The sequence below is a fragment of the Epinephelus lanceolatus genome, chromosome 3 (genome assembly GCF_041903045.1).
Source record: "Epinephelus lanceolatus isolate andai-2023 chromosome 3, ASM4190304v1, whole genome shotgun sequence".
Classification (NCBI taxonomy): domain Eukaryota; kingdom Metazoa; phylum Chordata; class Actinopteri; order Perciformes; family Serranidae; genus Epinephelus; species Epinephelus lanceolatus.
Genome location: NC_135736.1, coordinates 41,759,978 through 41,771,732, shown reverse-complemented (window position 1 = coordinate 41,771,732; position 11,755 = coordinate 41,759,978). Strand labels below are relative to the sequence as shown.

General features: G+C 39.6%; 1 protein-coding gene across 1 annotated transcript in view; it reads right to left on the bottom strand.

Annotated features, from left to right (window-relative positions):
- The window catches only part of LOC117254929 (extracellular serine/threonine protein kinase FAM20C), a 42,788-nt gene that overhangs the window by 29,541 nt on the left and 1,492 nt on the right, over positions 1-11,755 (bottom strand). The window contains exons 3-8 of the mRNA XM_078166387.1: positions 10,008-10,183; positions 7,341-7,419; positions 4,895-4,987; positions 4,575-4,690; positions 4,189-4,369; positions 2,583-2,692 (exon numbers count right to left, since the gene is read on the bottom strand). Coding sequence (XP_078022513.1) covers positions 2,583-2,692; positions 4,189-4,369; positions 4,575-4,690; positions 4,895-4,987; positions 7,341-7,419; positions 10,008-10,183 — 755 coding nt within the window. The remainder of the gene's footprint in view (positions 1-2,582; positions 2,693-4,188; positions 4,370-4,574; positions 4,691-4,894; positions 4,988-7,340; positions 7,420-10,007; positions 10,184-11,755) is intronic.

The following is an 11,755-nucleotide window of genomic DNA, read 5'->3' as shown; positions in this document are numbered from 1 at the left end:
ATGTTAACAAGCCACATACTACAAAAACGTACATGAAATAAGCATAGTCTCTATTATATGTAATATCATTTACTAAACACAGATTTATCAGTCTAATGGCATAAAAAAAACTCTACTGAAAAAAATGTTATGGAAATGAAGACTTTTTCTAATTATTTGTTGTCTAGATAAGCAACATATATTATCATCCCTCACGTATCTGACAACACATCCTGAAAAAAATACCATCTATACCTTTGTGTAAAACTCTGGGATTAATCAGAAATAATACTAGAAAAAAGATCCTTACTTAGAGCTAAAAACGTACATGAAATTAGCATATCCTTTCCAATTATTTGCTGTCTATAAGCAATATATATTATTATCCTGCGACTATATAACTTTGTGTGAAGCTTTGGGATTAATCAGGATAAATCGCCACAGACTAGAAACAAGATCTAGATCTAGGTCTAGATACGCAATATATAATCCCTCGGCTATGCTATAGCCTATATCTGACCAGGAGTCCTAAAAAAGTTTACAATCTTGGTGCATAACCAGTGTTGGGGAGTTTCTAGTTAGATGTAACAAGTCACATGTGAAAAATAACTGTAATTGTAATCAGATACAGTTATTGAGAAAAAGGTGATTAAATTACAGATGCTAATTAAAATGTTGCTGATCACAAAGAGGTTACAATGAATATATTCTTTTAGGTAAAAAGTGTAGAGTTGCTTTGCATCTTTTTGCCTTATTTTCTGGACATTATTCAGCTTTAATGCCCAGTTTGAAACATATTTTGAAAAGTTATTAAAAAGTTATCACATTTGATGAGTAAAATTATTCTGATGGAGTAATTAAAATAGTAACATTACTTATTTCATTTTTAACAGGGTAACTAGTTTGCAACCTATTACATTTCAAAAGTAACCTTCCCAACACTGTGTAACTGTCTTATTTACATACTTTTCCCCTAGGGCTGATTAAAATTTGACAAAACTGAGACTGAAATTCACCAAGAAATACAACCTGCAGGTAAAATCTTGATGATAGCACACACAAGCGCATGTAGACGTTAGCTTACATTTATCAACAATTACTAATTATTTCGACTGAAGAACCTTAGTACAATATCCTTCACGTGCTTTTAAAAATTACTGAAACAACTTTAATGGGTTCACGTTATCCACTATTAAATTACAGCACAAAGTCTACGAGCTAAGCAGTGTTTGCTAGTTATCGTTAGCTAGTTATGCTAACCTTGTTATAACAGCTAAAGTTAACTACGTCACTAGTAAAGTTACAGTAAACCAAATATGTTGATTTACACTTGCCGTAGTTCAATAACGTTACCTGCTCTTAACAGAGCTGAAGTTCAGGTGCCAAGGGAATAAGAAAGCAGAACATGGCGTTTCTAAAGTTAATTAAGTACTTTAAAACAACTTATTTACTAGCTAACAACATGAGGACCAAACAAAGTTGTGTTACTTTCTTACCTGGCTGTGAGGAAGTTGTCTGCGCAACCACGGCGACGGCTCGTTGCCACGGTAACGCACAGTAACTTCAGTTGGGCTGTTGGAGCCGGTGAAGGTCAAATGTGTTTAAACAGCTTTAACCTGTTCATAGACAGTTTAATCCTAGATCTTTTTTTAATCCAGTGTAGCTCGTCAAGAATACAGAGAGAGATAACAAGAAATCACAGCAAATCATTCCAGTACCTTTTATGTTCAATGTGAATTGTATGGTTTTTCATGTTAGTTGAAAACTCAAACAAAATTTGTCCTAATGCTACTACTTTATTTTTCAGAGCACGGGGGTGGCTGCGATGTGACTTTGTATTATTATTAATATTATTATTGTTATTATGACCCTCCCTGACACTACAAATACTTTTTCTCTGAGCCTCCCTGAGTGACTGGCAGAAAATGCATGACCCTTCCTCCACCATAAATTAGTGATTATATTTTTAAAGCATACCTATTGGTGTTTAAAAGTTAAAAGCTGAAGACAAAATTCTGCAGCTGAAAACAGCCTCAGTTTTTCCACTCTTGTCGTGCACGATGGCTAGTTGGTGCAAATGGTTTATATTTGGCAAGTGATTTAAGTGATTTTGATGAAATGCTACAATTTTAAGCTCAGAGTTGGTTATGTTGTTTTTTCTGACAGACATATTTGTCACACATGATGTGCCCAAGGATGGAATTTGAAAATCCAGCAATAGCTTCTGTTTTTACAGGTTCTGCTGATGATAAATGGTTTAACTTGGGCGATTTTTAAAGAATGAAATGCTCAGTATGTTTTTTTTTTTAAATCTGCACTAAAATAAATACAAAACTGCAACCATTTAAAGTTGTATACCCCTCTCTTAAGCTAAACACGTCCCTTTTTGCACCTCAGTACCAAACAGCCCCTACTCTGATTGATTTCCTACTATGACATTTTAAAAGTATCTGCTGTGATCAATCTATTACCAAGAAGCCAAACCTGTGCCAGACTTCTCTGCTGTGCATCCAGCTGACCAACAACAACCCCTTTAACTCTTCCATGACCTGTTTATAGTTTAAATTTTCATGCTGATCTCTTAAAATACCATATACACCTACTCATCAAGAAGTCCAGAATGGCCATGTCTATGAAGTCCACAAGTCTTGTGCCTTTATTGTACGGCGCAGTCTTTGTCACAGTTGAACAGTAGTCTGGCTCCGTCTCCCACCTGAAACGGACACACATCATTGGCATCATTAGCTTAAGCAATGGCACCTGTGCTTAATACGCCTGGCATCCTCTGTTAATGCTGATTTCTTTCCAAATTAACTTGAAACTCCTTGTATTCCCATTGCTTTATTGCGTAAAACATAAGTGTTTTCTGTTTAATTCTGTTGAAAACAGTGGACAGAAATCTTTCACTCATTCTATGGAGCTCAAGTTTTGTTAATGCTGAGCACAAATCAGTCCTACTCTTGTATTTTGTCATGAAGTAATCCAGCAATATTTTTTTTCCTGCAAAATCTGACTCACACATGCAGTATAAATGCTAGAGGTGAGACCAAGTCACTGTTTTGCAAATCACAAGTCTCAAACCAAACGTAATGCCTTTTTAACATTTATTAAATTTAAAACAATCATGAGTGCTTATAAAAGTTTGAACTTGTGTGTTTAAACTGTTATAAATTGTTGCATCCCTGTCTGTAATTTTTTGACCCACACATTTTGCATATTGCAATGACTTATCTTTGTATCTTTTTTTTTCCAACTGGCACTTAGTAACATAACGTTAGCTCTTCATAGCTTTCCTGCAACTTGATTGGATGCTGTCAAATTGGTTCAAACAATAGAAATCTTGGGAATTGGGTGTCAACTTGCTGGGAATAGTATTAACCATAGTGGATTCAGGAAATGAAGAGAAAAGAATTTAGTCATGGCACACTTTTTCAGTCGCATATTTTTTAATCTCAGGGCTTGAGGGAAGGTGTCAAGTATTTTCAAGTCTAAAGTCAGGTCATTGGTTTTAAAGTCTATGTATATACTATATAGTATATAATAACCTGGAATTACAAATTATTGTGTTTCCATTACCTCGGACTGAACTGTTTATATATACACAGGAAGTGGGTCCACATCTATAGAGTTCACCAGGTTGCACCACCATGTTTCTACAGTATCCCAGAACGGACAAACTAAACACTGGCTCTATATAGGGCAATTCACGTTTTTGTGTCAAACACTGTATTTAGAAGCCCCTCTGGGACAAGCAGTATCGCATTTGAAACTGCTTTATTCAGTGTTTTTACTGGTTTAAATCACCTGATTTGTTTGTCTGGCAGAGGTACAGACCTCTGGATAATTTGGCTCCCGGTAACAACCTGCTGAATAACAAACATTGAAGGGAATTCTAACCGGGAGAAGTTTCAGCTGGATGAAATCTGCAATCCTCACCACCAGACGCCACTACATCTCCCTAAATCTTACATACTGTTCCTTTAATTAATGATGATTAATCAGTAAAATTTAAATGGTATACAAATGTAGCCTTAATTTAAAAAATGATGACGCAATTAGAAAATTAATCAAAATTTGGTTGATCATAAGAATTAGGAGCCTCACAGAAGGGCTTCATGTTTTGGGGGCACACTGAGGAGATATGTTGAATCACCTTGTATCATCCAGCACACTCACTTCTCTGTGACTCAAGACCCTACACCCACTAACTTTGCCAGCTTGCTGCGGCTGTAAGAGCGTCTCCAGGGGGATCTCCAGCTCCTGCGGACAGCCAGGGAGAGATCTGGCAGCATGACAGCCAGGGAGGCCTCCAGGTCTCTGGGGCGGCCACACACAGCGTGCTCTGTTGAACAGTAGTAGCTGCACTGGCCGTAGAAACACAGATTACCCACTAGGGGGAGCCAGAGGTGCACAGAGAGAGGAGAGGAGAAGCGATAACATGACAAAGGAAAAATTGGGATAAAAGAGGTTGTGGGTGGTTGTGACCAGAGAGAATTAGAAGAAAGGAAAAACATTCAAAGAGAATCATAATCAGTTGACATACAAGGGCATTTTAAACAGTGTAAATGAATAATGGAGGATTGTGTGAGCTGTACCAGGGGACGTAAAAAAGGTTCGGGCCAGCTTGCGGTCGGTAGTGACATCTTTGATCTCCTTGACAACATCAACCAGCCTCCCAACCACTGGTGGCACTCGCCTGTAACCCAAAATCCTGCAGGGAGAGTGGAGGAGAATGTGAGATGAGGACAAAAACAAGTGGGGCGGACAGAGAGACAGGCAGAAAGAGAAAACCAGAGAGGGAGAAGAGAAGAGGAGAAAATACAACTCTTTGTTTTATAACATGTTAATTATGTGGCCATTTTATCCACTATTTCACTCATTGTGCAAAGTTGGGAGGGGGAAACAGATGTGGTACCTGTCCAGGTGAAAAGCAGCGATTTCTGCATTGTGTCTCTCAAAGTCTGAGAAGTAATACAGGTTGTAATTGGTTTCTTCATCTCTCTCCTGCCTGCCAGGGAGAGGCAAAGTCAAACAGCAGTACATGATATATTCATTAACTACATATTGACATTAATTAAATGGATAGTTCGGATTTTTTCGATGTGGGGCCATATGAGGTACTTACATATAGTCAGTGTATTACATACAGTAGATGGCGGTCAAGCAGATAGGAGTACCATCACATAAGCTCAGAAATACACTGCTGTGGATGGGGGGTAGCAGCTAATCATATTTTAGCCACTTAATAAAAGGCCTACCTGTAAAATTCAATATAAGCGGACGCTACATTTAGAATATTTTCACCGCTTTACCTTGCCATTACAGCCCTATCCTTTGCACTACATTTTCTCAGCCTTACAACTTCCATACGCATAAGCACAACTGTGCCATGCAGCTGTTTGGGTCAGACTTTTGGTGGTTTATGGAGGAGACAACAGATACGGGGAAATAACAAAAATAGTCATTATGACAGCAATGACAAAATGCTCGTCACTGTGGAGACAAAAGGAAACCTTTGTGAACCAGACTATAGAGAAGAAGAACTTTTACATGGGATGAAGAAAGAAGGTAAACAGATGTGGACACTAGAGGCCCAGAAAGAGTTCAAGCTAACTGTGTAGGGCTGCACCTTAATAGCCGACCAAACGTTAGCCAACCATAAAGGTCATTAGTCAGCAAGATTTCATTGGTCGCTGAAACTCTATTAGGAGCTGCACCTTGTCAAATTAAATCAAAACCTATATGACTAGACTATGTGGGAATGTTATTTGAAAGGACAGACACAGGAAGTGTCCACGCTCAGCAGTCAGACAGGAGTCAGGTTAATTTCCAGGGCTGGTACCTGCGGTTATTCCACAGGCTAGTTAATAACAAGTCGGGCAGGAAATCCAAAGTGTGGGATCATTTTGAGAAGGTGAAGGACAAACCCAAGGTGATATGTAAACTCATCTTCATTGGTCGACTACAAACATGACGTATCATCTGAAACATGGAAGTAGCTACATGCCCATTAGCCCACAGCGTCAGTAACAGGCGGCTCGCTCAGTGTGTGACGTGCACTTGGAGATAAAATATAGGCCTATATTAATGAAGGTTCATTAGTACGGTTTTATATTTCTCTGTAATGTAGCACAGTGTTAACAATGTTACTGATACTATTCTTTCTCACACCTTCAACTCAAACCATTGTGTTGCCCCGCACAAAAATATATGATTTAATAATTACATTAAAATCGTAAACATGCTAGTCGACCAATGACTCTAAATGACCACTATTGGTTGGCTAGAAAAATTCTTAGTTGGGGGCAGCCCTACTATGAACGTGTGCCTGTGGACCCAGAAGGCTGCCGATATGAGTGGGGCTTGGTTACAACACAACCTCAGCATCTTTCTCATCAGAAGTTGCCAGTGCTTCAAACTTTACCAGTTGTTTGGTAAGTCGTTTCATTTATTTGTACGTCTTTGATGTAATTTTACTTGGTGGTTCAGTACAGCAGTGCTCTTTAGAAAGTATCTCTCTCGCTTATTCGGCAATGGTTTTACACAGTCCTTTTGAGAGACATGAGTTGTCTCAATCTAGCAGAATGCTGATATCCATACTCAGTGTAACTAGCCACAGCTGTTTTCATTACTTTCTTTGAATAGCTCGGAGAAACACAAGAACTCACAATCTTTAAAATCTCAAGAAAACTGTAGTTTAGTTCCAGTTTTATCATATGTACATAGCACTTTCTGACTGGAACGGCTGGCCTGCTTATCAGTGGTTCAAATATGTTTTGCTTCTAACCCCCATCCACAGCAATGTATTGCTTAGCTCCAGTGGTAGTACTCCTGCCTGCTTCTCCAAACTGGGACCCTGCCAACTAACATCTATAGTTGGGCAGCAGTAGCTCAGTCCATAGGGACTTGAGTTGGGAACCAGAGGGTCGGCAGCTCAAATACCCATCCACACCAAATATGGAAAGTGGACTAGTAGCTGGAGAGGTGTCGGTTCGCCTCCTGGGCACTGTGGTGGTGCCCTTGAGAAAGGCACTGAATTCCCACGGGCCCGTGGACAGGCAGTTGAATTTCCCCTTATGGATTAATAAAGTATATCTTCTTCGAAAACAATGACTTTGGATATAGTCCCACTTCAAAGAAAATCCAAACTATCCCTTTAAAGCTTCTTTTGTTTGCTCGCTTGCTTGAACGAGCACATACAAGCTGTAGAAGTTTCTGTTAGCCATACAATGTACCATTTTTACCAGATGTATTTGATCCATTTCAAGACAACTGAAGGTTGTAAAGGATGTAATCCTTCTTGGACTTCATACATTCTCTGTAACATGCACAATGTGTTGGATTTGCCACCTGCGACTCACTTCATGGGTTTAAACATGGCTTGTCCATAGTTAGGAAATGACATCACCAGCTTCAGTTGCGTCCCCCCAGACTTCTGCACTGAAAAACAGCACAGAGAAGGTTTCCATAGCAACAAAGCACACAGCGAACACACACACACACACATACAACACACGCCATGCTGTGACAGAACACATTGTCCATTAATGGAGGCACAAACACACACACACATAAGACACACAAAATGTAACAGAAAATACGTGCGTCATCGCCATGATATAACATGGTTCAAACAGTTTGTGGACACACACAGCGCCGTGTCATCTCTCTGACACACATAGACACACATGGCTTTTAAGTGGGATAATTTATAACTTGCATTCATTCTCATGAATGCCACCCAGCCTTGACTATATAATGTGATACAATATATTATCAGAAGCATTAGATACAGTGAGTCAGACTGATTTATCTTTAATGTTTCTAAATGTCTGATTCATTTATATATATTTTTAACACATACATTCAATATACATCTTTTTTTTTAAGTGTTTTTTCTATTCTGGTCTTCTGTCTTTATCTTTATATCCCAGGAGTGAATAAGTTAGTTGGATAAAGCCACAATCTCTTAACAAGCAGAACTTTTTTGTGCACACGGTCACTATCCTAAACTTTCTGAAAGGTTACTCTGGGGTTCACTGTCAAATAGTTAGAATTAATATGAGTGATGCTGAACCAAACTGACACTGCCACATGTGTAGTAAAAGAAACTACTGGAACTTATTAATTCCACTGTTTTGTATGTATAATTGGAATCTTGAAATTATTTACACTGACAAAATACAAGACCTTATGCTTATAAATTATTTATCGTTTGTCAAGGTTGAGTGAAGATTCAACCACATGCCACATCCCAAATAAGGTAACGAAAAGCCCTTCAGGTATTTATGCTACTGCTGCTTGTTGAAGCAAGGCTATGTCTCTATGACTAAATAACACATTCCCCCTCCCCTACAAATAATACCAAAATTATTTCTTTTGAAAAGATGGACATTGCTGTTAGACTGAAATCACTCAGTCAGTTCTCTATCTTTATTACTATTATCTGCTTGTGGTGGTCTTTTAACATTAAAGGGACAGTTCACCAAAAAATCTTTTCCTGTAGTGTTTATCAATCTACATTATTTTGTGCGAGTTGGCAAGTGTGGACATTGGCCGTAGAGATGTCTGCCTTTTCAACCTAGTCTCACCCCAAAGTCGTCAAAAAACAGCGCCTGGTCAGTGACTTCTGGTGCCAGACACCCACAAATAAAAAAGCTGTCTTTTCAAGTCGACATGAGTCGGCCAGTCGCAGTTATTGTGGTTCAGCACAAGATGCAAACATTAATAGTGTTTTCTTGGCTGACCTGTAAAATTAGCTTGCAAGAAAAATCTTTTTTTTTAATTTTATATTTTTTTCAATTTTTTTCTTTTTTTCAATTAATTTACTTTACTTTACTTTATTTTACTAAACTTAACTTAACTTAACCTAACTTAATTTAATTTAACTTAACTTAACTTTATTTTATTTTATTTTATTTTATTTTTTGGTGCATTGAGCACCACAAGCCAAGTGCTATCTAGCCTCATTATATTCTAGAAAGGGTAGACATCTCTGTGGCTGATATCTCCAACACTCGGCAACTCACATCAAAACAAGCAAGATTGATAAACAGCACTACAGGCAACAGGAAAAATATGTATTTTCGTTTTTTGGAATGAACTGCCCCTTTAATTTTAATCCAGTAATTTTCATTTGAGGCCACAGAAGCTGTTTTTTTTCCAGAATAAAGTTACATAGTTTCATCAGGAGAAGTCAGATTTTCTAACCCAAACCCAATTTCTAACCATTAAACCTTGAAATATCACTTTTCACTTTGAAGGCCAGGCAGAGTGTCCTACCAAACCAAAATGTCCTCACAACAACAGCAGACTGCCAGAGGTCAGTCCTCACAAGTTTAACTAAACCAGACCACATACAGAAACGCACTGAAAGGCACCAAACTCAAAGTGAAAAAGTTAGAGTGGAGAAACATGCATGATTGATTGACACCGAAATGTTTGCTATATGGCCAGTGGCTCATATATTCCCAATCCATCGTCTGCTGAGCCTCCAAGGCCCTTCAAAGCTTCACTGTAGCTTTCATTTCAGGGGACTTCAAAGTGGATCTACATTTGAAAGTCCAACCCTAAACCTCAGCTGTCACACAATCACAACAACCCTCCCCTTCATCTTCACTCTCCCACCCTGAAGCTCATGCACCCACCTTTACCATGACAGGCTTGGACGAGGAGGTAAAATTAGCTGAGGTAATGATGATAGATCTATTGCTTTTTAAGAGACCACGTTGTTCTTGTGCTGCTGCAGTCCTACAGAAGTCCTTTCATTCACTTATCTATTCAAGAGGTTAATTAAGTTTGAGAGAACTGCCTCGGATCCTCCTGTCCTCTACTTGAAAAACATCTCGCCTTTGCATGTCTTACACCTCCTCTATCGTTCAAGATTAGTGTGTTCTTGGTTTCAGGCTCTGTGCAGTCTACTGAACATACTGTGGCGGAGTAAAACTGTTGAACAAATTCAAAAAGGAAACAATGCACAGACATATATCACGCAGCTGAAAACACAGCTCTGAAGTTCTGTGTCACACCTGCGCTGACGATGGGGTGCGTGGCGAGCTGCTGGGTCAGCTGCTCCATGTTGGGGTCACGATGGGGATACAGCTGCCAGCGGGAGATGCCCAGGTGGAAGCGCAGCCAAGGAGGGTGGCTGGTACTGTTGCTGTTCCACTGAGTATCCTCGTAACCTTCCTGGCTAGCACTCACCCTGTAAAAGAAGGAAGAAGTAGAGAATGATGGGGCGGGAGGTTGAGGAGGGAAAAGAGACAAAGGAGGTTGTGTTAGCTTGATGTTATCGTCTCAGAGACAGAAACTTAAATGGTTTTGCTAGACAAATAACTGATGATTTGTCCAGCAGCATTACTAAGACAGTTACATAAAAAACAGAAACGTTGTCAATTAATATATTCATTGATAAACAAAAAATAATCAGCAACAATTTTGATCGCTAAGTCCCATGCCCAGACGCAGACTGGCCAATCATAACGTAGCATCGGGCTGGCTCAGACCAGGGTCCGACAACAGCGCAGCTGTGCTAATGCAATCGTTCGGATTTCTTTCATTTTCAGGCTGGTTTTTTGGATTTGGAGCTAAATGTTGTGCCTGGGGCACGCCGTGTAATTCTTCCCCATTCCAAAACCAAAATCAAACCCTGAAATGTGTAGGGTTAGCTAGCTAGTAGTCTCTATATACAGACTCTACATTCAGTGAATGTAGAGTCTGTAGGCAAACCCAGGAGATCCTGCCTCCGGAAGAAGAGCGGAAGAGCCCTGGTTTCCGGTTGTAGGCTGTTTGTAGTCTGCGTGATTTTGACCAATCACATTTGAGCCGACTGCAGTTGTTGCCAGATTAAACGGTCCGTGCGGTGAACTAACGAGGCGGAACATAATTGGCGTCACTGCAAACTCTGAATCCATCGCAATGGTTCAGCATATTTACTTAAATATAAACAGAAGTCGGAAACGGAAGTTCGCCTCCTCCGCCCAAATCAAACCGGTTTGCCCCCAGAGGCTGTATCGCCATCTGCCGGAAGTCAGACGCTGAATACAGCTGATGGGTTCCGAGAATGGAGTCATGTCGTGTAATTCTTCCCCATTCCAAAACCAAAATCAAACCCTGTAAAGTGTAGGGTTAGCTAGCTAGCTACTGAAGATATAGCCTGCTGAATGTATACACAAGCCTTTTGGTTTTACACAGGACACAAACCCCATTCTCCTGTGTGAAAGTCCTGTGGACTTCCTCTCTCTTTATACTAACATTATGTCAGCTGACTTCCACTGTCGCCACATAATAATAAATAAGGCATTGTGATAACTTCTCACTATTTTCTGACATTTTACAGATGAAACAATAATCAATTAATTAAAGAATAAATTGATAATGGAAGCAACTGTTAGTTGCTGCTATACTAGAAACAGTGGATGGCTGTAGAGACCATGGCACTTGCTAAGAAGGGGAAAGCCACCTGAAAGATGCCACAAAAAATACCAAGGAGGCCACTTTGTGTCTACAAAGGCTGTGTGGCCGAATGGTCTAATTGTGTTGAGACTTTTGAGGACATAACATTTACGGACAACATACAGGAGATCTGTACATTCCTGCAGAGACACCACAGAAACCTATAGCGGCAGCAGCATTATGACAAGTATGAACCAGCCCTGACAACAGGAGATCATGTCTATTCCCTGCAGTTGACCCATCTGCTGAAAATCTTCCATGCACTGATGATGTATTTGCATTCCATAGGGATATGCAAAGAAGCCAAGTGTAATAATACCAG